The sequence below is a fragment of the Bison bison genome, unplaced genomic scaffold, assembly GCF_000754665.1.
Source record: "Bison bison bison isolate TAMUID 2011002044 unplaced genomic scaffold, Bison_UMD1.0 scf7180017864461, whole genome shotgun sequence".
Taxonomy (NCBI): Eukaryota; Metazoa; Chordata; class Mammalia; order Artiodactyla; family Bovidae; genus Bison; species Bison bison.
The window spans coordinates 13,514,665-13,542,039 of NW_011495023.1; the positions used below are offsets into that span (position 1 = coordinate 13,514,665).

General features: G+C 43.9%; 1 protein-coding gene across 1 annotated transcript in view; it reads right to left on the bottom strand.

Moving 5' to 3' along the window:
- Positions 1 to 487: 487 nt before the first annotated feature.
- The window catches only part of RSU1 (Ras suppressor protein 1), a 201,530-nt gene continuing 174,642 nt past the window's right edge, over positions 488 to 27,375 (bottom strand). The window contains exon 9 of the mRNA XM_010859972.1: positions 488 to 1,223. Coding sequence (XP_010858274.1) covers positions 1,121 to 1,223 — 103 coding nt within the window. The 3' untranslated portion in view covers positions 488 to 1,120. The remainder of the gene's footprint in view (positions 1,224 to 27,375) is intronic.

The following is a 27,375-nucleotide window of genomic DNA, read 5'->3' on the forward strand; positions in this document are numbered from 1 at the left end:
TGAGTATGTTACGTCTTCACACACCTTTTGAGACATTTCAGGGTTGGCAGTCTTTTTAGCACAAACGTTCTCCTTGGATCTGTTTCCACTGACATACATATCAACTGTAGGTAAAAACAAAGCTGCCTATCACAGACGTTAAACAATGATTTGTTGAATGATTTTGCTGCTGCGGTTTCTACTCTGGGAGTGGTATTGAGTGTGCACATTTACACGACTCCTTTGGCATCATCAAAGTCACTTAGAAGGATGCTCTCATATGAGCAGATTTTCTGCAGTGACAAGAAACAGACGAGTATTTTTCTCTCTCCGTTTCACAGCTCTCGTCGACCAGCCACTGGCAGAAGTCACCATTCCTTCAGCTGAGAAATGCTGCTTTCCAAAACCCTTTGGCAAAATCTTCCAGAGATTTGTTTTTCTGCTTCTTCCTAATTTAGAAACAGTCTTCAAAGAGAGAAGAAAAAAAAAAACTGACATATCAATGTGAGAAGAAACCAACTCATTTAATTCTGCATTTCTTTCACAGAAAGTTTCAGAATTTATCATCAACGACCAATAAATTGGACGAGATAGATCATTGTGGGGTAAAAGTCAACAAGAAAAGGTATACGCCAAGATTCAATATTTTTTTAAACTGAAGAAACAACATGTGACACAAATTTAAGATTTTATTAAAATCATTTGTAAACTGACATAATATCTCAGTGGTGAAGGAAAACTTTGAACAAAGCAAAAATAATGAGTTGTGTGAATTAACAGAAGGGTGAACAGTGTTAAGTGTGGCATTTAAATGATTACATGATTTTAATTACTCTTTTCATAATAAGCAACTCTGTGAACATCTATTCAAGAAGTTGAAAGCTCTGCCTTCTATGGAACTTGCAGCTGAATTAAGGCTTTGTTCCTGCCTTGGGTAATTTTAAGAAAACAAATGGAAATGGTTTGAAGAACTTATAAAAAATCCACCACCTAGTGAAAGAACTTAAGGTAAGGTGGTAAGCATTAGAAAGAGAAAAACAAAACAAACACATACACACAGAGTATTCATTTGTGAGACAGAAAAGAGAGAACAGAAGTAATGATGAGAGCAGTGACCGGAAGTCCAGTTCAGGCCGACCCCTTATTTATTCTTGGCTGCCAGGGGTTTCCGGCTGATCTTTTTCGATTTGTCATTATTTTTCTTCGGCGGTTCTGGGTTTGCCTGCATGTGTCTGCCGTAGAGGCTGAAAAGAGAGAGAAGGGAAACTGTGAGATCCACCTTGTGAACACAAGATATGCTTCTACTGGCAGATTTTCATCAACAGATTCATCTCCAGGCATATCGAGGGAGGCTACAAACACCACAAGGGCATTTTTGTTTCCTCTGGGTCATATGCTGGATTTACACATGTGCATACACACACACATGCACTCTCTCTCTCTCTCTCTCTCTCACTCACTCCATCATGCCATGAAGTCCAATTCTGGACCAGTCTCTTGGAATCATACACTCTGTGGGCTAAGGAAGAGAGACCAGGACTAGGAAAAACGTGAGGCTCAGCTTGGCCGCTCCAGACTGAAGCTCCACAGTTCGTGAGTGTTGGAATCAACAGTGACCAAAACTTGGCTGAATTGAAAAGACAGAGTGTCCCCTTAGTGCAAAATGAGCAGCACGCCGGCCCAAGAGCCCTGGGGCTGGGTGATGCGACAGAGAGCGATGGTGTCCGAGCCTGCGCTGGCTGCTCACCCGTGATGGATGGCACTGGGGTGGCGACCACCCATCAATGCCACATTAATAAGCACCGCTGATTAAATGTTGACGAAGTACCCTATAATCACAGCCACGGCATCCATCGCGGAGCAGAGCTGGCTCTGTGGCTGAGGGGACTGAACCTGATAGCAGACAGTAATTAATCGGTAATTTATGAGTCATTCTGGTTAAACTAAATTAAAAGCCACCCGAAAGTGAAAACAGCTCAACCTTAACTCCCCTTGTTGCTATAACTGTGTCCCCAAGAGAGGCCAGTGGGCGTGTCAGTGCTTCCCTAAGACAGACAATACCTGACCCCACGCTGAACAGGGTGGACACAAACACTGACCTTCCTGTACAAGGCGCCCCATCTTCCAGGATCCACGTGGGTAACTGACACCCTCTCCTGAACTTGGCGTACACTCATGCTCCCGATGACACTGATGCTGCGGTTGATGAGCTGAGGGACAGACCTGGTGCCTGGAGTTGTCCAGTTGGCGGGGCGCTTAGGAAAAGCTGGACTCTGAGTTTTGACAGGTCATACTGCAGTCTGCTTCTCCAGAGGCTTCCGAGCATCTCCTCGGAAGCAGGATCTACCACCAGTGGTCATGAACTTGGGTCTCTGTTCGCAAGAAGTCTAGAATGTGGAGTGTGGCAGCAGACAGACTTACAAGCTGAAGAATGTTGAGTCCAGCCAGGTGCTGGGAACATTCTCCAGATAAAGGGGAGCATCAAGGAGGAACTACATGTCCTCAACACATCACATCAGAGCCTGTAAGTTAGCATTTAACTCCTGTAGAAGTTCCCTTAGAGCAGGGGTCCCCAACCTCTCAGACCTCATATCTGATGATGTGAGATGGAGCGGATAGAGTAATAATAATGCGTACCATAAACGTAACATGCTTGACTCATCTGCCAACCACCATTCCCCTTACCCCACCGTCCATGCAAAAACTGTCTTCCGTGAAACCAATCCCTGGTGCCAAAAAGGTTGGAGACTGCTGATAGAAGACTTCTGAATGGAGTCTAACTGAATGGAGAGGCAGGCCCAGTCCTGCACAGCGTCCACAGCAGAAACACCCCCAAGAGAACCTGCCATCCAGGAAAATGGATCTTTAAACCTACACATGGCCCCCTCCCTACACTTTTTAAGAAAACTGGAGTGCCATTGCTTTACATACTGTATTAGTTTCTGCTGTGCAGCAAAGTGAATCAGCTCCATATACATATGCCCCCTCTCTTGGATTTCTTTCCAAAGGTCACCACAGAGCACTGAGTAGAGTTCCCTGTGTTATATAGCAGGTTCCCACTAGCTATCTATTTTACACATGGTAGTGTATGTCAATCCTCATCTCCCAACTCATCCCACCCTCCCTTCCCCGTGTGGTGTCCATTTGTTTGCTCACTCTGTGTCTCTATTTCTGCTTTGCAAATAGGTTCATTTGTACTATTTTTTTAGATTCCACATACATGCATTACCCCTACACTTTAAAAGGAGAAGTTGGTTCCCCTCAAAGTCTATGTTGTAGACATCTGGTAGTCCTGGATCCAGGCAAAGAAACATTGGCTTAGGCAGAAAGGAAGGTTCAGCCAATCCGGCTTTACCACTGTTACCAGTCGCACTCCCAGTGATGCTGCTGCAGCTGCTGCTAAGTCGCTGCTGCAGCTGCTGCTAAGTCACTTCAGTCGTGTCCGACTTTGTGCAATCCCATAGATGGCAGCCCACCAGGCTCCCCAGTCCCTGGGATTCTCAAGGCAAGAACAGTGGAGTGGGTTGCCATTTCCTTCTCCAATGCATGAAAGTGAAGTTGCTCAGTCGTGTCTGACTCTTAGCGACCCCATGGACCGTAGCCTACCAGGCTCCTCCGTCCGTGGGATTTTCCAGGCAAGAGTACTGGAGTGGGTGCCATTGCCTTCTCTGACTCCCCATGATGTCCCTGTCCTAATTCCCCAGAACTTGCTGTTGTCACCTTACATGACCAAAGGGACTCTGCAGAGGAAATGGGGTTAAGGACCTTGAGGTGGAAAGATGGTTTTGCATTTTCTAGGGGGTTCCAACTTGTGCACCCCTTCCCCCACCCGATGCACCAGAATAGGGAGAGCAAACTGAGCCAAAGGAGAGCTGTGTGTTACATTCTTCATCTACATCAGACAAGCTGATCCTCCCATAGCGTCTGCCCCTCTCCTCCTCCTCCTCCAGGATGCTGCTTTCCTAAAGATTAGCAGCTTAGAGCTACAGCCAGACGTGCACAAGGGGACCTGGGGGTGGGGGTGGGGCTCTGGTCTCCCAAGCTCCTCCCACCTGGCACGAAGCCAAGGTCTGACTGTTCTGAGCACCCACAAAGGCATCTATGGTCTCAGCATCTTCCACTGTAATCACTTTCTCACAGCTTCAGGGTCTCTCCTTTACTTTCCAAACTCATCACTATATTCATTCTTGCTCGCAGATAACATCCAACTGTAAGGATCACAAAAATCTGTAGATACACAGCTCCCTCGTTTGTGAACCTGGAAACCTGGTAAAGACTCAGGGGCTGGGAAAGTGGTATCAACAGAAATAAAGAGTTCAGAGGAGAGAGAAGAGATGAAAGACTCAATGAGGGCCTGCTACGCACCACATCCTGAACATGCAGGCACGGAAGGCTTCTTGGAAGGAGTGGCGGTGTTGCCAGGCCCTGACAACGGTCACGAAGCAAAGTCATTTCAGCAGGTGTGCCAAAGCTGCCTGGGGCTCAACGAGGTGCCTCTATTCAGGAAGGAACTAGAATGTTCCAACCTTTCATCGCCTGCCTTTTTAGACTCAGACCCCACTGTGTGCCTGGCCTTCCTGGGGCTACACAGCAAGCCACTCACTACAAAGGGTCGAGAGGGAGGCTGAAAAGTCTCAGTCTGCCACTTATGAGCTGTCAGTTTTAGGTACCTGATTAGCAAGCCTCATCCCCACCGTGCCTTCGTTTCTTCATCTGTTAAAGAAAAAATGATGTTGTTTTCTCATAGGGCGGCTGTAATGCTGAGGTAAGCCGGGCACCAGAGCATGACACGGGGTTAGAGTGATTAAATAAAGATAATTATATGATTATTTCTCTAGGGCTTTTTCCTCCGAAAAATAACATGGAATTTTCTACAGACACCAAATCTCCAAGCATATATGGAAGAAAGGTTTGGGTCCTCTTTGAAGAAAGCGACTCAGGCTAAAGGCACTGTCCCACTTCCTCCATGAGTCACCAGCGGATGACTCTGCCCTGTGGATCCTCTCCCTGCTCCAGCTGTGTGCCAGATGACAGCGCATTTCACTCTCATCTGTAGACTGGATCCATCAGAGCAATCATTCCCACCTGCAGACGTGGCTCTGGCCGGGCAGGAAGGACGAGCATCTCGGGGTCCCAAGTCTTGGATTCCCTCAGCTATTCATATTAGCCCTGGGGCCTCTGTTCAGTAAGTGTAGGGGGGCAGAATAATGGCCCCTCAAAATGTCCACATCCTGATCCCAGAGACCTTGGGATCTGTAACCTTATATTGCTAAAGGGACAGTGCAGAGCTGATTAAGGGCTTGAAAAAAATTTTTCTTGGAGCTGCTTTAGACTGTTGCGTTAGTTTCTGCCGTATAGCAAAGCCAGTCAGTTACAGGTATTCATATATCCCTCCTTTTTTTGGATTTCCTTCCCATTTAGGTCACCACAGAGCACTGAGTAGAGTTCCTGAGCTCTACAGTAGGTTCTCATTAGCTGTCCATTTTATATGTAGTATCAGTAGTGTGTATGTGTCATCCCAATCTCCCAATTCATCCCATCTTTTCTTCCCCCTTTGGTATCCATCTTTGTTCTCTACATCTTTGTCTCTATTTTTGCTTTGCAAACAGGTTCATAGATGGAGAGATGATCCTGGGTTATCTGGGAGGGGCCAACATAATCCCAGGCATCCTCTTAAGAGGGGAGATGGGGGTGCTGGAGGGTCAGTCAGGGATGCGCAGATGCTGGCTTTGATGAAGGAGGAAGGGACTGCCAGTTGAGAACTACAGGCAGGCTCTAGACCCCAGAAAGGCAAGGAAACACATTCTTGCCTAGAGCCTCCAAAAGACGAAACCCTGCTGACACCTAAATTTCAGACTTCTGACTCCCAGAACTGTGAGAGAATATATTTGTTCTGTTTTTGGCTGCTAGGTTGGTGTTGATGTTTAGTGGCTAAGTCATGTCTGACTCTTCTGCAACCCCATGTACTACAGCCTGCCAGGCTCCTCTGCCCATGAAATTTCCCCGGCAAGAACACTGGAGTAGGTTGTCATTTCCTCCTCCAGGGGATCTTCCTGACCCAGGGATCGAACCCGAGCCTCCTGTGTTGGCAGGTGGATTCTTTACCACTGAGTCACCAGGGAAGCCCTTTTTGGCCACTAAGATCATCTTAATTTGTTATCAGCAGCAACAGGGAACCAATACAGTAACTGAATCTCTCTGGGGCTGTCTGTGAGGGATTTTACGTAGTTTTAGCAGGAGAAATTTTCTTCTGGGGTAGCAACTCACTGACAAGAAAGAAAAGTTAAAAACTAAGTTGCAGAAAGGCCACAGAAGGAGAGTCTCCGAGGAAAAATGGGTGCTGTCTACCAGAAGAGGGGGAGGTGGGCAGGCCAACTATCCCCTCTCTGCTACAGTGAGACAGGATGGGCCCGGCTCCCTCTATGCGCTGAAGCTGATAGTCACGGTCCATGTTTGAAATGCATCCAGAATTTAATTTACAGAGGTGACAGTGACAAGATGGATAGCTCCATGCCTCTGAAAGGAGTTGTATCACGTGCAGTTATGCGCAGGGCCACATGGGGAAGCACCAGGTTGACTGGGAGGCAGAGGAGCCCAGGGGAGAGCAAAGCCCAGAGTCTTTACGGGTGCTTTCACAGGAAGGAATGGGTGAAACAGGGTAGGTGAATAATTTGATTAAAATCTCAGAGCCTAGAGCTAAAGAAGTGATCTCCAGTTGCCCACTGGCTTGGTGCATCAGAGTTAGAGAAAAGAGGTGGTTAGGATTGGGGCTTGGGGTTGGTTGGCTTGGATATGAAAGGCATTCTAAAGGATGAACTGTTCGCTCCTCTGGGAATGAGGAGCATTCTCCCTCGCCAGCATCATTAAATACAGGAAGTGAAAAACAGGACTGATCTATGCAACCTGCAGCCTTCAGGATGGCTTTCTGTCCTCCTGACCTTTCCATACTCTCCTCTTCTTATGTAACTTCCACCTCCTTGATCTTCGAAGATTTCAACTAACCCTTGGATCCTGGCAAAAGATGCTTCTTGATGAGCACATCCCCTCAGCGATCTGCTCAGGTGGTACCCATCATCTGGCCCTATAAGAACCCTGGCTCACTGCATGGGGGATTCTGGAGGACAGTCCTGGGGCTTCAAGCATCTGCATTCCTGAACCCTGTTTGCTCCAAAGGACGTGTGACATTGAGCAGATGACTAACTTGCCACAGTCTGATGTCTTCATCTGCAAAATGATGAAAACTGCTACCTTGAAGGACTTGTCGGGGGAGATTAAATCAGACACGGACAGGGTCTTGTGTGCAGGCACAGAACAGCTGTTCCAGAGCAACAGCCATCACCTTTAACCTCTCGTGAAGGCCTAAGACCCAGGCTAAGCTGGCCAATTCCTCCTGCTTCCCAGACGCTGCCTCTGAGCACAGCCAGGAGTCCAGCTTTGCCATCATGAGCTCGGGAAGGCTTCTGGGGGCACTGAAATTTGGTCATGCTAGTGGAAGAGCGCTGACAAGGAAGACTGGCTCCCCGTCACGGATGGGGCTGCAGCATCGGTCACCAGTGGGTGAGGTGATCAATTCAGAATACGGAGTGAACCTGTGGCACAGAGTCTTGGAAAATCTTCTCTCCTCTGAAAGCTGAGGTCTACAGAGGATGACTGGGAGATGTTCATGGAAGGAAAAAAACCAACAGAGAACCAGTTAAAGTGACAGGAAAGGATGAATTGTGCTCTGGAGTCTGATGAACAGACTTCTGATGGTGAAGAGAATCCTCAAAGGCGAGATGCCTATGGATGACCTGTGCTGTGGGTGACGAACGAGGCAGCATCACTTAGCTCCTCAGGGCTCGTCTGGTCCCTGTGGGAGCGGACCCTGACCAGAGCAGCTGTCTGTAGAATCCCAGCCGAAGATCGGCTCTGGAGGATTCATCATGAAATGATGCCGTGAACAGTAGAGCTCACCAGCCTGGTCACTTGAGAGGCATCGTGTTAAAGCTGTCTGCACACTGGCTCCCGACACTCCGCACAACTCAACACCCCTGCCTGGTGACATCTAAGATGGCACAGCAAACAATTCCAGCCCAAGAGAATGAGAATACATTTCTTTCTCAGCAAACATTATACTAAGTAGTAGTATGATATGCATGTTCTTCTATTATTCGTGGGTATATTTATTTAACATGGGCATAGTCATTTTGCGGGAAGAAAATCATTTGAGTTTTACTGTTTCTGTTCAATCCAAGGGTCTCGTGCAGACCCTCACACCCCTTCATGACTGCAGCAATGAACACCACTGGGGACCGCATTTTTCCTTCTTGAAAATTTACCCCCCACTCCCCCGGATCCAATGCACTATCCTTGTTCTTATTTTTTACCTGGACAATTCTATAGTCCTTGTGTTTTTGCTTTTAGCTCATTGTATTCTCTTCCTTAAACCGATCATCTGATTTTGTAGCTTCAATGAGTATCTCTGAGTATGAGCCCTCTGAGTCACTGCCATCTTCAACCCCTGCTACACCAAAACTCCCACTTGTACACTGAACCATTAAACCCAACCAAATGCACACAACAGTTCCCTACCCCAATTCCTCAATGTCCCTCTAATGTCTCCAGACCTCTAGGATCAAAATGATGAAGTCATTCTGGCACCTGCCTCTTTTTTTAGTCACCCTATTAATCAAGTTTGATTACATCCTCCTCTATCTTAGAAATTCTGTCTGTGGCAAGGGAGGATCTGAAGCTCCAAGCAAAGCTATATGCACCTTTTTTTCAGCTGAAAAGTGAACACAGCTTTCATCAGCTTCTCAAAAGGTTCACGACTCAATGGATTAATAAGATGCTTTATGGTACTTATTCTTATATCATCCTATGATTTTATTCATTCTCATTTCCTTCTACCCTAAAATATGGCCATTGGATTAGTGTTAACAGGTTCCTTCTCGGTCTCCATTTTTTGGGCCATGCTGTGCAACTTACAGGATCTCAGATCCCCAACCTGAGATCGAACCCAGGTCCCCGCAATGAAAACACCAAGTCCCAATCACTGGACCACCAGAGAATTCTCCCTTCCTGATCTTGATAACAATTCCTTCCTTCCTTCAATGTGTCCTACACACAACGGACAGAATTCTCTTTCCTTGGTTTATGCGTGGCAAGCAGCATCCGCTACCCGCGGCGTCAAGTACCCAGCCTGGTATGTGACAGAGTATCCACTGAACATGCCACGTAATGCCTACCCAGCCAGATTTCATCTCTCTCTGTTCACTAGCAGACCAAATGCAGAAACCTGGTCTGGAGGAAGGCAGTGTAGAGTGCAGGAAAGGTAGGCTGAGTGTTAGCTTTGCCACCTATCAGCTCAGTAACCTTAGAGTCTGATATCATTCTGGAATCTCTGTTTATTGAAAACTGGGAATATCTGCATACTGCCTACACCTTGCAGGTGATTTGAAAAAACTTTTGAGTGCTAAACCCACCTAAGGCCTTTGTCAGCCAGGATTCCTTCTGGTCTCAGTTTTTGGCTGATTTGTGTAACTATTGCCTGGAATGCCCACCCTCCTCCTTTCTACAACTCAGATCTCATCCACATATTCAGGCTTTTCACAGCTTTCTCTGCTCTGCCCCCTGTTCAATTTCTGCCTTCACAAAATACTGTGGTGTTTATTGAGATTTCATCGTTAAGTCCTTCAGAATAGACAAAGTAATTTCTGCTCTTGGCTGTTATTTCAAGGACTAGTAGAGTGCCTTGATCAGGACACATGGTAAATATGGTCACCATGCAGTCAGCATTCACTACCACAACTAGCCAAGAAAGAAGGGCTTTCATTATGTTCATTTTCCAAACGAGGAAACTCAGGATTAGAAAAAGGTTCAGATCACCCCCAGGTAATGACCCCAAAGTTCAAATTCTCTAGGCATTAAGTATACGGGCTTCCCTGGTGGCTCAGTGTAAAGGCTCTGTCTGCAATGCAAGAGACATGGGCTTGCTCCCTGGGTCAGAAAGAGTCCCTGAAGAAGGGAATGGCAACCCACTCCAGTATTCTTGCCTGGGAAATCTCATGGACAAAGGAGCCTGGTGGACTGCAGTCAGTGGGGTTGCCAGAGCTGGACAAGACTTAGCAACTAAACCACCACCATCACCACCAGCACCATCTTTCTGGATTTCTCAGTTTTGTCCTCTTCATCAGCCTACCATTTCCTCAAGGGTGGGGACGGCAGACTTCACTTCTTTTGTATTCTACATGCGCAAGGCACTGCTGGAAGCACATTGTGTGCTATGTAAATATTATGTTTCAGAATGCCAGGTATATGAGAGGTACAATATGCTGTGCTGAAGTCATTTGCTCCTGTCATATGCCTCCCTCCTGTTGTTTTGGGTGTTTCCATGGAAAGTCCTTATACAGACCAAGAAAAGAACCAATTTGAAAAATCTCAGTATATGGCCAGTGACAATAATGGAGAGAAATCATTTTGTGTCTAATCTGTAATCTTATGGTAGGATGCTAAATTTAAAATCTCTGCAAATAAATCTGTGGACAAAGTGTGAAGCCCAGATTATTAATAAGCATTTGCCATATCTTTATTTATCCTATCTAGCAGCTTCTGAGGGGTTGGTGACAGAACCTTAGCACTTAAATTGCTGAGTCTTAAAGAAAAAAAGGGAACAGTTACCATATTCCCATGAGAAGTCTCATTAATTCAAAAGGCAATGATTTTTTTGAGATCAAACCTCCAAGAGATGGTTCCATGAAATTCACTAGCACCAGGAGATGTCTTCCACATTCTCCATTAGAACCCTCACTGCTCTCTGCCCCCAACATATAGTGTAAAAAGAAATTATCAACACACGTGTGCAAACAGCATCTGTATAAATAGCCAAGAAGAATCTGTAGCTGGCTTAGGACAGATATTAAACTACACAAAAAAATACAAAATGTGAGGCAGATTTTAAAAATACCCCATACATTCTAGACTAACTATCTGCCCCACTGGAGGAGAGAAATGAAGATTCTGGCAGAACAAAACTAACAATCTCATGCACAAAAGATGCTCATTAAACTTCATCATCCTGTCTACTCTAATGATGCTTTTACTTAATAAAAATTCCCCAAGCAGTTGCAAGGATATTAGGCAAGGTCTTTGGTTATGTATCAGAGGTCTGAGCTGTCACCAGCAAGCATGCAGTTCGGGGGGTAAGACTCCCTGGGGAAGGAGCAAATACAGCTTTCACAGAATACATGCAGAGAAAAATCAATAACTGCAACTTGCTTCCCTGCTTAAGCATTTAAGAGAATAGGTAATCCTTTTAAATTAAACTGCAAAGTGCTAAATGTTGCAATTTCCAGAATAAACTAAAAAACAAAGGAAAACAGGAGGAAGAGCATTCTTGTAAGTTTTCTAAGCAAGCTACTTCCTTAATAGACTCCAGACCTGGAGTACTGGAGAATATCTTTTATGAAAAGAATTATTTTGAGATATTATTACGTTGAGGCTGCATAGGTGTCTATGTGTTGGTAATACACAAACCTATTTATAGATACAAGAAAGGAAGTGACAAGCATTTCTTTATTTTGTTGTTGTTTTCTATTTTTTGACTGTGCCACGTGGCATAGCATGTAGGACCTTAGTTCCCTGACCAGTGATCGAACCTCTGAGCCCTGCAATATAAGTCCATTAATCAATGGACTGCCAGGAAGTCCCAAGAAATTATTTCTATTACATGCATGTAATACCACCAAAAATTATTCCTAAGAAAACATTACTATTAAAATTCACAATCTTGATATGCATATGTGTAACTGATTTACCTTGCTATACACCTGAAACAGCACTATAAATCAACTACAGTCCAACACAAATTAAAAAAAAATTCACTAACTAGAATCTGGCTCTCAAAAGCTAAACAGTAATTATCTAATAGATCCCTTAACATGGGCAACTAGATGATAATTCTATATAATCACAAATTATTGCCTCTGTCCACATTATACAACCCATTTTAAATTTCATGTCCAGTCAATACAGAGTTGGCTGGAGAGAGATGAGAGTCGGTGCAAGAATGAGATATGACCCCCAAAACTTAAAGGCAGAAAGGCTGCCCTCTGTGTGTTAAATGATCACGTCAACACAAATGAACCAAAGCAGAACTCAGAAAGTCTTCCCAAGAAACATCAGCACAACTCAGGCCAGCAAGATTTGATTAGAAGCCAGCCAAAGGAACAAACAAAGCTGGAGAGAGACCCTGTGCATCAGAAGAGCGGTGGTGTGCTTCAGCAACTCCAGCAGTGGAGTAGATGCAGGCAGTGGGCGTCTGTGGGACCCCGCTGGGAGTTCTGTGGGCACCTTGATAATGTCTGTAAGTGCAGGAAGAGGAAATAAATATGGTGCCACTGTAACCCTTCCAAGGCTTCAGGGTACAGCTGGGGCCACCTCACTGCCTTCTGCCATGACCCTCCATGTTCCCAATCTCCAGCACACGGGCAAACAAATTAGGCCTCTGCCCATTTCTGAGGTCCGTACTTCTATTCCCTTTGTTCAGAATGCTTCTCTATCCCTGTTGTACAGGTTACGGAAAGGACGCAGAGAACTTCAATAACTTTGGTTTCAAAACAATTCAGTCTCAACCCTCTCCCTTTACTCTGGGTGTAGACACTGGTTCGCACATGAGCCTGTGGCCAACCTGGGCCAACCACAGAAAGACCCAAGATCTTACCTCAAGCTATTGGGAAGAAGATCCCTTTCTTTTGAGTTGAATTAGGAGCCTAGATCTGCTGCTGGCCATGGTGGCATCTGAGAAGAGAGCTTGCCTGGCAAAGAAACCAGCAGGCAAAGCAGAACTGCAAGATGGAGGGAAATGGAGTCCAGAGACATTGAGCCCATGCTCATGCCATGCCTTAAAAAACCTATTTACTGTACTGCTGGATTATTAGTAATATAAATTTCTTCTAACGCTTTGTGTTTGTTGCATTCCAAGAACACTGAGCCCTGAATGACACATCACTCTGATCTACTTCAAATGTGAGACTTTTTTTGCCTGCATTCTCTCTCTTTAACCACATTCGTTTCCTTCATACCACAGTCACAATATAATGATTTTGATTATTATTAATTGTTTGCCACCTCCTTTAATGGAAGATGAACTCCAAGGACAGGCATCTTGTCTTCACTAGTATCCCCTCTGACCGGTGCACCACAGGCACACGACGATTGTTTGCCGACTGACTGAAGCAGCCATCACTGCACTTAGTAGGGTGCACTGCAACATCCAGCTCCCCGAGTCTCCTACCAGCCGGGTCATTAGTGCCTCTGAGGCAGGAGCTGTCTTAATCCTTTTGTTTCTCCAGTGCTGGCCACACACTAGCCACCAAATAAAAATCTACGAGTGGACTGAAAGAATATATTTAAAAAAAATATTCTCAATTGTAGGATAATTACTTTATAGTGCTGTGATGGTTTCTGCCATACGGCAATATGAACTGTCACAGATGTATGTATGTCCCCTCCCTCTTAAAGCCCCCCTCCCTCCCCATCCGTCCTCTAGGGTTGTCACAGAGCACCAGCGTTGAGCTCCCTGCATCACACAGCAGACTCCCACTGGCTCTCTGTTTTACATATGGCAATGTGTATGTTCCAATGCTATTCTCTCAAATCATCCCGCCCTCTCCTTCCCCTGCTGTGTCCAAAAATGTGTCGTTTATGTCTGTGTCGCCTTTGCTGCCGTGCAGGTAGGATCATCAGTACTGCCCCGAAAGAGTGTCTTAGCTGAGGAACATTTCCTGATTCATCCCTTAATTCCACACTCATCAAGTGACGATAGACATGCTTCCCATGCAGAGGTGTTCACTGTGAAAACAAGTGCTGTGTACGCCAAGGCAAGTCTTTTAGTCTTTAGGGGCAGTTTTCCTCTGTTAACAAAATTCCGGGCCCCCACATAAGCTTCTTCTGCTGTTTTCGCAGGTCTCTGAGGCTTGGAGAGCTGAGAGTGGAGGTGCAGTAAATGCATCATGGTGCCATTTTGTGACGCTGCTTGGGAGCCGTCCATTCTTCTCTTGTGGAGATTCTCATTTTAAAAAAATGTTTAAAAGTTTTGCTGTGGACCATTTTTTAAAGCCTTTATTGAATTGTTGTAACACTGCTTCTGTTGTTTATGTCCTGTTTTCTTGGCCATGAGGCATATGGGATCCTAGCTACCCAACCAGGGATTGAACCTGCAGCCCCTGCATTGGAAGGCGAAGTCTTAACCACTGGACCACAAGGGAAGGGCTGGAGGGTCCCTCTCAAAATACTGTGTGACCAGGGGTTTTCATTCAATTCCTTTACAGCACAGTAGGTTTTATTGAATATTAACCATCATTTGATATTAGCAAGAACTAGCCAAGTACAGGAATAGCTTAACACAGAGGATTAAGTCAAAATGAACAGTATAAAAACGCTGGGGATTTCTTCCTTTCCTTTGGACAAATTAAACATCAGAATGAATTTTTATTATCCTGGAAAGATGGGAGTTTTTCGAGCCACACGTGGTTCCTTCAGGAAAGGCTTGGTGTTCACGACCTTTTAAGTTATTAAGCTAGTGACTGTACCAGCCAAACGCAGCCAGCACACGCTATACACCAGCATTTCCACAGGAAGCTTCTGCGGCATTTTCTGTATTAACTCATTTAAGCCTGAACAAAAGGCATCATGGAGGGCTGCACAGCTGTCCTGTGGGTCTAGATATAAATGACGTGCAACTGGAACACCTGTGTCCAAACGGTGACGCTTCAGCTTTGTCTTTGTTTTTCAGACACAGACCAATGGTAAAGCGTATCTACAGGTATTGTTACTCATCCTCCTCTTCCTCTCGGCGGCTGTTAATGCGGACTCCCTGCTTCCAGGGCCCTCCTCCCCTCTCAGCCCAGGTGATCGGATGATGCGACACTGGCAGGAGACTCAAGGCCAAGTCAACGGAGAGCGAGCCATCTCTAAGTGCTAGTCTATACAGGTTTCAGGGTGCATGGCAGATAATACTGACTCAGGAGGCAGAAGGCTTTGGAATTAATTCACGGACTAAGGTAATTTGTGCTTTCCTAGATAGGAAATGGGGCATTTGGACTTAAACAGGGGTGGGAGTCATCTGGTATATGCACTGCCACCCTCCCGCCCCTCGCCTTGTACACCGACTGGGCATTCACTCAGAATGCACCCAGAACCTACTTAGATCACACCCTATGGGCAATGCCTGGTCACGGTTGGGCATCTGAATGGAACCTGCACGTTGTATGTATGAAACATGTATAGGACTTTGCTTACATTAAAACTCATTTACTCTTAGGAAAAACCACATTCAGTGAAACCTATCTCCAAGGTTCCTCTTATGTTCAGGTTAGATTACAGCGTGATGCCTGAGATTTTAAGCAGCCCTGTATTATCTGCCTCTCCTCCATGTCCACTAGATAGTCTGTGAGGTTATGTTCCACTTACACAGCAAAGAGAGTAAAAAAAAAATAATAATAACCTTAGAAGTCAAAACCAGAAAGCAAGCATCTACCTACAGATGGATGTAGCCATGAGGCTCTTGCCAGGTGGACTTCAGGAAGCAGCAGCTAAAGTCAATTCTAGTCATTGTCTCTTGTCTCTTCTTCCCTCATCTAAGCTGGGCTCTCTCTGAAGTGCCAAACCCTGCCATCCCTGGAACATGGCATGTCAAGTTAACTGTGCTTTCCTTCCATTCCTGATTGCAATATTTTATACTAGTGGCCAGAGGTTGGCAGTAGAGGAGAAGCCAGGCTTTTGCAGCAAAGAAACAAAACAAATTACACGTATTCACACACATATGTGGAATCTAGAAAAATGGTACAGGTGATCTTACTTGCAAAGCAGAAGTAGAGACGGATATAGGGAACAAACCTATGGATACCAAGGGGAAATGGTGGGTAGGATAAATTGGTAGACTGGAACTGACATATATACACTATGGATATACCATGTATAAAACAGATAACTACTGAGAACCTACGCATAGCACAGGGAAGCCTACTCAATTCTCTGTGGGGACCTAAATGGGAAGGAAATCCAAAAAAGAGGGGATATATGTAAATGTAGAGCTGATTCACTTTGCTGTACAGTAGAAACTAACACAACATTGTAAAGCAACCACACTCCAATGAAAACAAATCAAAAACTAGACTGGATGTATGTATATGTATAACTCATTCATTTTGCTGTACACCTAAAACTAATACATCACTATAAATCAACTACATTCCAATAAAATCTTTTTTAAGATATAGAAAATCAACATAACCCCCAAAATGGTGCTTGGGAATTAGCCCAACAACTGGGGAAGAGAATAATGGAGAAAAACATCTATGAGAGCTCAATAATAGAAGAGCCTTTGGATCCCCATCTTCCTTGAGCTTTGAGTTCTACATCAAAAACATACTCCAAAAAGGAATGGAGGATTAAAAAAAGTAATTGTAGCTTTGACATACTCAGCAGATTTAATACATGTCATCCCGTTCCTCCTGGTTTTTTTTTTTTTTTTTAATCAGATTTTTAAGAGTTTCAGAGAAATTTATAGTCATCAAGTGCAAAAAGGTTAAAAATTAAGATGTCTGTGGCTTCCGCTGGATGTTAAAAATGGTCTACTGGAGAATTCCGTGCACCAGCCATGAATCTGGGTGGGGGTCCTGGGAATGTGGGGGGAGGCGAGGACTCTCCCCATGGGGCTCCAGCTTTAGTTGCCTGATGGCCTTGTTGGGCCCTGAAGTCTCAGAGCAAAACTGTGGCTGTGGGTGGAGAGAGAAGAGCTTGTCACAACAGACCTTTTCATCCAAGAATCGCAAGTGTTTCATCTAGGAATCGCACCCACCAAACACTCCTGGAAGGTGTTAGTGCTAAGCACAGACGGTGGAAGTGAGGCGGAAGTAGAAGCGTGAGGTGGAGGTGCCAGAGGCCGGGGGTTTCTGCAAAACCGGCCTGGTGCTGCTCTTTTGTCACAGCTTCTGGCTCAGGCAGACCCTGCTGTACTGGGCTTCAGAGAAACTGCCTTTTCTACAAATTGAAGATTTGCAGCAACCCCACGTAGAGCAAGTCTATTAGTGCCATTTTCCTAATAGCGTTATTTTTTAATTTTTAGTTTTTTTGGCCATGCCATGTGGCATGTTAGATCTTAGTTCCCCAACCAGGGATTGAACCTGCATTGGAAGTGCAGAGACCTAACCACTGGACTGCCTGGGAAAAGTGAAAGTATTAGTTATGGACTGTAGACCCACCAGGCTCCTCTGTCCATGGGATTCTGCAGCCAAGAATACTGGAGTGGGTTGTCATTCCCTTATCCAAAGGGATCTTCCTGACTCAGGGATTGAACCCAGGTCTCCTGCATTGCAGGCGGATTCTTTACTGTCTGAGCCACCAGGGAAGCCTGGACTGCCAGGGAAGTCCCCCCAGATTTAAATAAAGGGGTGTTTATGTGTGTGTGTGTATACATTTTTTTTTAAAACCATAATGCTATCACACACTTTACAATGTCAACATGACTTATATGCACCGGGAAACCAAACATCAAGGGACTCACTTTATTCAGATATTTGCTTTATTGTGGGGTGCAGTATGGTCATGATGTGGCCACGTGATGACACTTGGGATCACAAAGGGAACACGTACTCAACAGTTATTTCAAATATTAGAAAACAACGTTCTGTTACAAATGACTCGAACTGACCTATCTTCGCATGGAAAAATACTCCCCCCTGAATAGCTGTTAATCAAGAAGATTTCTGCCCGACATGGATTGCCTGGAATGGTAAAAACAAGCCCCTCTTAGTCAGCCTACTGAATACCTACAGTGAGTTCATTTTTCCTCTCATAAATATTTCAGAAAGCTATTTTTAAAGTCTTATTTTTAAACACATATTAGTCCTTCCAATTTGTGGAGACATATTCTCTACTTTCACGTATGTAGAGCATAGCTCGGTACAAAACAGGAGATTCACAAAGGTTAACTTTAAATTTTCTAGGAGCCACATTAAAAAAGGAAAAAGAAATAGATGAAATCAAGTTTAGGAATATATTTAATTTAACCCAATAGATCCAAAATATGATCATTTCAATGGGTAACCTGTATCAACATGGTAAATGATCTATTTTATTCCTAATCTAAGGATAAAAGATTTAGTAAGTATATCATATAAATTTAATGATTTCTTTTTTGGTTCTAAGTGTCTTTGAAATCTGGTGAGTATTTGAAAACCCTGATAGCATATCCCAACCAGACAAGCTGTAGTTCAAGGGCTTAAGAGTCACATGTTATTAGCAGCTACCATGCTGCAGAACACAGATAGAGACCATTTGAAAATGGTGCAATCGAGCCAGCTTTGTACTTAGATGAAAGACATTGTGAAAGCTGATGGACCCTTTCTTGACACATGGTTACTTATAATGTTTTAAGAAAAGTAAGGATGGAAATATGTATATATGTTTTATAAATATACATAAAAGTGTATATATACATATTTTTAAGAGTTATTCCATTTACCTAGAGGGTGTTCCAATACGTTTGTAGTAGTTATGGTGAGTATGAGCCTGGAAAGGTCATCAGACCGACAAATAGAACTCCTAAAGCCCGTGAACTTGGTGAGAGAAAAGTATAGTCAGTCCCCTTCTCCCCCAATGCAAGAAAACATAAAAACAACTGTAAGGGCCAAAGAAACTCAGCAAGCAGCTGGGGACAGGGCACCAAGTAGACCTTCACTAAAAGGGGCTCAAGCAGCAGCAACAGCTCTAGACCATGTGCGTTCAGGAGTTTTGCTGCATCCCAGGCAAGCCTGACTTCCTCACTGAGCTGTGTTCCATTCACTCATTTATTTGCCACACCACACGGCATGCATGCAGGATCTCAGTTCCCCAACCAGGGATCAAACCTGTTGCCCTGTAGTGGAAGCACAAAGTCCCACCCACTGGTCCACCAGGGAAGTTCAGCTGTGCTCTTTTAACATTTTTTTTCTGCATTAGGGTATAGCCAATTAACAATGTGACAGTTTCAGGTGAACAGTGAAGGGACTCAGCCATACACATACAAGTATCCATCCTTCCCCAAACTCCTCTCCCATTCAGGCGGCCACTAACCTTGAGCAGCATTCCCTATGCTACACAGTAGGTCCTTTAACCAGTTAAAAATTGGTTATTCATTTTAAACATAGCTGTGTGTACACGTCTGTCCCTTCACCCCTCACCCTCGCTGCTTTCCCCTCATGACCCCCTGTGGCGAGCTTCTCTAGACCGAGCAGCCCACCCCCAACCCCTTGGCCCACAGGTCGGGGTGGGGCCCAGGAGACAGAGCAGGGTGAAGGGCCAGAGTCTGAATTTAGTATTTGCCCCTGAAAAAAAAAGCGTACCGAGTAGAATAAGTCAGAGAAGGAGAAATATCTTTTGACATCCCTTATATGTGGAATCTAAAAAGAAATGATACATATGAACTTACTTACAAAACAGAAAGAGACTCACAGACTTAGAGAAACAACTTATGGTTGCTGGGGGGAAGGGACAGGGAGTTTGGGATGGACATGTACATGCTGCTATATTTAAGATGGATAACCAACAGGTCCTACTGCATACAGCACATGGTGATCAATGTTATCTGGCAGCTTGGATGAGAGGGGAGTTTGGGGGAAAATCAATACATGTATACGGATGGCTGAGTCCCACAGCTGTTCACCTGAAACTATCAGAACATTGTTAATCAGCTATACCCCAACACAAACTAAAAAATTTAAAATAGTAAAAAAAGAAGGTTAAAAAAATAACCGGCAGCTGGGTAACCTTGGAGAACTTAACTTCTCTGAGCATGCTTTCTTATCTAGAAAATGGGAAGGATGATAATAAGAGTACATAGCTCACAGGGTCGTTAGGAGGATGAAATAACCCAAAGTGCTTAGCAGGTACCCAACAGGTACTTAATCAATAAGACTTTTACATACAATGTGCTCTGAACTGGGCTTGTCCATTCCAAACTCTGCTGAAGCCACAAAGTTAGAAAATGCCTCATGGCTGTGTGCCCAAGTTTTGCACAAGATGCAATCTCTTTCCAAAGAGATATTTTCTTAAATGTTACAATTTGTATGCTTGAGAAAAAAAAACAAATGGCAGAGAACATAAGCTAGGGGCCTTGGATATAAAACTACCAAAAAAGTTAGTCACTTTCTGAGCCTGGTCCTCATTGAACATTAACACATAACCATGTTATTCAATGACAAAGATGATCATGGAGGCTCTTCCTGGAGAAAGGTGCCATCTCTTTCGCTCTGTCCAGGGTTCTGAATGGGCGGCTCCCCAGCACCAATGGGAAAAATGAACAGGGGTATTGAATACACTTTCAGTCCTCCTCTTGCATCAGCCCTCCCATTCACAGGCTAAGCTGTTCTGGAATCTATTCAGAGGGGAACCACATTACATAAGACTCAATAATCTTAATGGTAACTCTGCAGTGAAAGTGTCATTTGTGGTAATGAACACTGATCATAAGTTAAGCCCTGAGCTACTCTCTCTGTTATTTTTCATTATACTGTTCCTTGCTCTGTTATATTTCAGGAGCACTGAGGGAATTGACTCAACTGTGTGCGCCAGTCAGCGTTTCATTTCTCAGATTAGATTCTGCTAAGAGGCAATGGACCAATGTGCAAACTGATTCTTAAGGAAACACATCAGACGCTGGTTATAGGTTCTCTGCTGGTACCCAGGGGCACCTCCCCTTCCCCTTGGTTATGTATCTCTTTAGTTTACCATTTTTTCTATCTTCCACTCAATCCACAGCATCGTTATCCAGGCCCCAATCTGAGAGAGGATTAACAATGTGTCTCTGGATACTTGTCCTATAGGAATGATTGTTCAATTCGACCACCAGAATACTGTTTCCAAAATCATCATCATCTCTCATTGAGCTCTTACTTGCAAACACCACTCTGCTTACATGACAATCACTGCCCTACCGGCCTCCCGACCCCCCTGTTGCTTTAAAGGACACTAACTCCAAAAGACACACCAGTGAGGGGAAGCTGGGATTTGTCCAAGTTTTAAAAACCCAATGTGAAAAATTCATCTTGCGTGTTGTATATGAAGCTTGGGCGTATGTGCCTCCATGGGCGTCTGTGCTCTTGGAATTGCTTATAAGTAGGTTATGAGTCCTTGGAGAGGCCACATCACCACCATACCTCAAAGGTCAACAGCACAAACACTTGGAGACTGCGTGGGTTGGCCCCTGGTCAAGAACACTCGCAGGCTTTACCACTCTTACTGAGTGCATCTCCATCTGACACTGGGCACTATTACTTTTCCTCAGACCACAGGTCCCCAACCTCTGGGATCCAGTGCCTCATGATCTGAGGGGAGCTGATCAGTGATAATAGAAAGAAAGTGAACAATAGATGTAATGCACTTGAACGTGCTTGAAAACAGAGGAAGCAGCCCCACTGCCTGCTTTAGTACCCATTATTTTGGCCAGGTGCCCCAAGGAAGTAGCTGTGTATTTACTTCCTCTAACACGAGGTGCCAGGACAGCCTTCTGCCCAGTGAGAGTTGCTCAGTCATGTCCAACTCTTTGCAACCCCATGGACTATACAGTCCATGGAATTCTCCAGGCCAGAATACTGGAGTGGGTAGCCTTTCCCTTCTACAGGGGATCTTCCCAACCCAGGGGTCAAACCCAGGTCTCATGCATTGCAGGTGGATTCTTTACCAGCTAAGCCACAAGGGAAGCCCAAGAAAACTGGAGTGCGTAGCCTATCCCTTCTCCAGGGGATCTTTCCGACCCAGGAACTGAACCAGGGTCTCCTGCATTGCAGGCAGATTCTTTACCAACTGAGTTATCGCGGAAGCCCTGGCCTTCTGCCCAAAGACACAGCAAATCCACTCTGAAAGACTGCTGTTCCCAGACATATGGACACTTACACTTGGACATGTGCAGAATATGAACTGTCAACTACAAATTGACATTTGCCATCTACCTTTACAAGATTAATTCATGTGCTGCTGCAACTGCTGATTTTCAACACCCTCGAAGGAGTTCAGGGTGGAGAGCAAAAATGACCCACTCGGTGCTCAGGGAAAAACTGTCAGAACAAATATTCAGATAGTTATTAGTAAATATGTTCAGGAGCTGATTTTATGAGCCCAATTCTGTATCCTCTTATATCTAGAAAAGCACTAAAATCCTTCATAGTGATGATTGCTCCCCAGGACTAACAGAAACCTTCTGTAAAAAAAAGCATGTACTTGATTGCATGTACTCCCCCTCCACCAAAATCACATATATACTGACCTTCTCCTTTGTCTCTTTGGAGCAACTTCTCAGAGTTATCTAAAATTCTGTCTCCCGGGCTATAGTCCTCATTTGCCTCATATAAAACTTAACTCACAACTCCCACATTGCACTTTTTTAAAGTCGATTGACAATTTCTTAAAATTGTAGAGAAAAAGGAGAAACTCTGGCAGAAATCCAAACTATGTCTTCCTTCATTTTTAGACTTCTACATTTCACTTTTTAAAGAAATAGAAATATATTACAAGCCATTGAGAAATTCAAAAGAGGGTTGAAAAGAAAACTGCCAAGGGTCTCCTACTTAAACACAGTTTCTATTAGTATTTGGGTAAATTTCTCTCAAGTCTTCATCTGAAGTATTTTTAAAATATCAATAATCCTAGTATATAATTTTAAAATTAGGTTTAGAATTTTATTTAAAAGTTAAGGCATCAGTATTTGCAACATAATTGCCATATATTAACACATTATCTTTTAATCCATATAATTGCCATATATTGACATGTTATCTATGAATCCACATAATTGCCATATATCGACAGGTTATCTATGAATTGCAATTAATGTGAACATTTCTTTGCTTGAAGACAGCAGTGTGGCTTTGGGGAAGTCACTTAACCTCTCTAATATTCAGTTTTTCTCATTGGAAAAAAACCATAAAAACCAATGTGATATTAACCAGCATCATTAGACCTTCATGAAAGTTAAGAGATAGTAGACTGAACGGAAGTAGATCTTACAAAAATGAAAGCCTCCACTGATGTGAACAATGGATAACACAGAAAATCATTTCCCACTGGATTGTCTTAAAACAAAGCATATCTGCACATAAGCTGGAAACCCACGAGAAGGGTAGGCAAGATCCAGTCTTTCATTTGAGAACTGATCAACAAGTCTCAGAGAAGGGACTCAGTATACCCTAACCAGGCATCAGGAATGGCCACAGCCACTTCCATTTTGGAAGTAGAGGGGTTTCAGGCATAGGCACAAAAATGCTAAAACAAGATCTCAAATACTGCAGCACTAGGACTTCCCTGGTGGTTCAGAGGTTAGGAGTCTGCCTTCCAGTGCAGGGGACACAGATGTGATCCCTGACCAGGGAACTAAGATTCCACATGCCACGGGTCAACTAAGCCTACACACTGCAACTACTGAGCCTGTGTTCTAGCGGCTGTGCTCCACAGCTAGAGAAGCCCTCACACGCCACAGTGAAGACTCGGCACAGTCAAAAATAAATAAAACAAAATGGACAAACTCCCCCCCAAGATAACAAAAAACAAAACTGTAGCATATTTTAAATACACACAGTTACTAACCATTTAAGACAGTGACGACAATGGCAGTGAAAGCAAAACAATGACCCACATATAACACAGTGGTCCTTGACCAGGCACCATCCTGCCCTCCCCACGGGGCCCTTGGCAATATCTAGATACAACGTCTTGTCACACCTGGGGTGTGCTACTGGCCTCTAGTGGTTAGAGACCAGGACGGTCTCCAACTACATTGTCATCTGGACCCAAAGGTATCAATTGTATTCAAGTTGAAAAATCATGGTGTAAACAACTCACAAGTAAAATTAAACCTTACTTAATATTAAAGCCAGGGAGATATGGGTCTGTTTCCCTCAATTCCACCTCAGTATCCCCTGCCCCCACACCCCACTCAACCAATATCACATCTCCCCCACGTGACATCTTCCAAAGCTGTGAAATGACTACAGGTGCAGACTTTAGATTTTAATTATTATGCATGTTCTTTCATTGGTTATGATGCCAATCTATTGTTTAAAATATGCTAGGCAGGATCTTTAAAAAGAAATGTAAGAATGTGAATTGATTTAAAGAAAAATATTAAATCTTATAATAACTCCTATCTGGATATGGCAAAATCACTCTTCCAGAAGAGTGTTCTGTGTTTATTTTGATTTTTGTAGGGATACCACTCATATGAAGCCACTGAACAGATTCAGTTTGAAGCTAAGGATAACACGCTGCTGCTGCTAAGTCGCTTCAGTCGTGTCCAACTCTGTGCAACCCCAGAGACAGCAGCCCACCAGGCTCCCCTGTCCCTGGGATTCTCCAGGCAAGAACACTGGAGTGGGTTGCCATTTCCTTCTCCAATGCAGGAAAGTGAAAAGTGAAAGTGAAGTCGCTCAGTCGTGTCAAGGAAGACATGAGGTTAGTAAAATTCTCCAAGTTAACAAAATGTAAAGAAAAAACCCAGATCCACCCAGTCCAAGACTTCTTTTTTTCAGAAAGAACTCTGCTTGTAGTAATACTCAGGGATTTCAGAACCACAGCATTCCAAAGATGGAAACTGATCAGGACTTTATCAGTAATAGGCAGGGCTCTAGAAAATAGTGAAAAGTTTCTTAGTTGTCTAGGTTTACTGAAAAAGGCTTTTTATAAACTAAGGCTAGAGAGAGTTTACACATATACACACATGTGCAACATGAAGAAAAATTAGCATTCCATTGGAACAGTTGAGTTCAGTGGCTGAGTTTGAGCAAGAAAAGCACATCAAACAGCTCCCTAGGATGAGCCTATATCTAAGAGAATAAGCTCTTATGAATGACCTTGACTCCATTCAAACGTAAGTATTCTTGATCCAGAGCTCTCCTGGGATCATTTGAAGGAAATACTAAGTATTCAAGAAAGTCTGACAGTCAAGGCATGGAAGCAATCTAAATGTCCATCAACAGATGAATAGAAAAAGATGTTATATATATACAATGGAATACTACTCAGTCATAAAAATAATGAAATAATGCAACTTGCAGCATCACAGATGGACCCAGAAATTATAATACTGAGTGAGGTAAGTCAGACAAGACAAATGTCATATGACATCGCTTGTATATGGGATCTAAAAAAAAAAACACGGTACAAATAAAGTATATATAAAGTAGGTATAAAGCAGAAACAGATCCACAACACAGAAAACAAATTTATGGCTACCAAAGGGGAAAGGAGGAGAGGGATAAATAAGGAGTCTGGGATTAACTTATACACAGTACCTAATACAAAATAGATACCAACACAGACCTACTGTATAGCACAGGGAACTCTACTCAGTATTTCTGTAATAACCTATACAGGAAAAAAATCTGAAATACATACATATATATATATATATATAAAACTGAATCACTTTGCTGTACACTTGAAATTAACACACTGTAAATCAACTATGTTTCAATTATCAACAATAAAAAAATACAGTCCATGAAGAAGCACAGTGGGCTTCAGACTTCTGGACTCTAGGCTCCTGCATGAGAAGAAGCACAGCCCTCTTTTAGGTGATTTAACACAACTGTCCACCTGCAGATACAACTCAGCAATCTGAGTTTCTGAGTGTGAAATTAAAAGAAGATTGCAAATTGGACTACAATTCGAGATTGGGTTTAAAAAAAAAAAAACTGGAAAATTAACAGACTAATCAGGCAAAGTCAAAAGTACATTACAACTTTATCTTCATTTAATCCATCTGTAACTGCTAGTGATTCAAGGAACCAGAATTCAACAGTTAGTAACACCTCAATGGTGAGACTTAAGAGTGTAAAAACCTGGTTGGAGGTCTTGAGGTGCTTCATCCTAAGCCCCTTGTTCTAAGCCTAACTCATGCTGGAACATACAGCACATTCAGCTTCTTCAAGCAGCACCCCCACCTCCAGCTCAGGGAACCAGGTCCCTGAAGGAAGCCACCTTTGTGTGTTCGAGGAGATGTCAGCAGCGCCAACAGAGGGACACTATGGACACTGTTATCATTGTGCAGCTGGAACCTTTTTGATGGTCCAGTGGTTAGGACTCAGTGCTTTCACAGCTGGGGCCCAGGTTCGATCCCTGGTGGGGGAACTAAGGTCCCGCATGCCACACAGCTCAGATAATAAATAAATAAATAATTGTGCAGCAGCTGGTGGGAGACAGAGCACTGGAGAGCTGAAGTGTCATGCCAGCAAGATGCCCGTTACTTCCTTTTCCTCTGTCTCCGTGGGCTGCCCACAGCCCATCTCCCATTGGAAAGTGGGTCCCTTCTCTTTAGAGCCCAGCTGTAGTCATCCTAACTCTTTCTGCCCATGATGGTCATTTCTTCCTCTGAACTCCCAAACTTCCCAGTCTGTGGAGTGGTCCTCAATCTCCTGTCCACCCCACCATAGCTGGGGACACAATATTCCTCCATCATTCACCCTGGCTGGCTCCCAAGACCCAGCAGATGGGGGGCACCTGGTAAGTCCCCTACATATGAATTTTCAACTTGCAAACTTTCAAAGATGCGAACATGCATTCCATCGACGTCAGATGTGAGTGAAAGTGCAGCTTGCCCTCCGTCTCCTGTTGCTGCCAACCCTTCAGCTCTACCATCTCCCACCTCTTCTCCGCCTTCCAGTCAGTAACTCTTCTTGCCTGTTCACTTGATGTCAGCCCCCGTGTGCCAGCTGTTGTGCTGTTCAAGGTACTATACTATAAGATTAAAAATGTTTTATTTTCTGTGTTTTAATGTATCCTTTGTGTGAAAAGTATTATAAACCATTATAGTTCGGTACAATATAGCCAATTGTATTAGCTGGGTACCTAGGCTAACTTTGTTGGACTTACAAACAAATTAGACTTAACGAATGTGCTTTCAGAATGGAACTCGTTCCTATGCAGGGAACTTACTCTTAGTTACAAAGAGCTCCCTTCCCCCTACGCTGCCATCCTCCTCTTCGCCACCAGTAACTCCCCAGAGCCTGCCTTTATGTCACTGTCCTGAAATCCTGGTTCTCTGGGTCAGTGTGAACACCTCAGTTAGGTGGAGGTCCTGAAGGCAAAAAAGAACATCTTATAAATCTCTGTCCACACACCTGAGTCCCGAACACACAAAGTATACTTAGTACCTAATTGCTCATGGGCCGATTGATTAAATCGGCTCAGACTTAACTCCCTTCACAGGTTCGTACGAAGAAATATACCAGGAAACTGAAGGATACAGCTGGCTTCCTAATTAATATTAGTCACTTGGCAGTTCTTAATTAAGAACTCTAAAATAAAGACCCACCTTTCTACTGTGCCAAGTAGGTACCACCTTCATTAGTATGGAAGGGCTGTAACCACAACTTCATTTTTATGTTC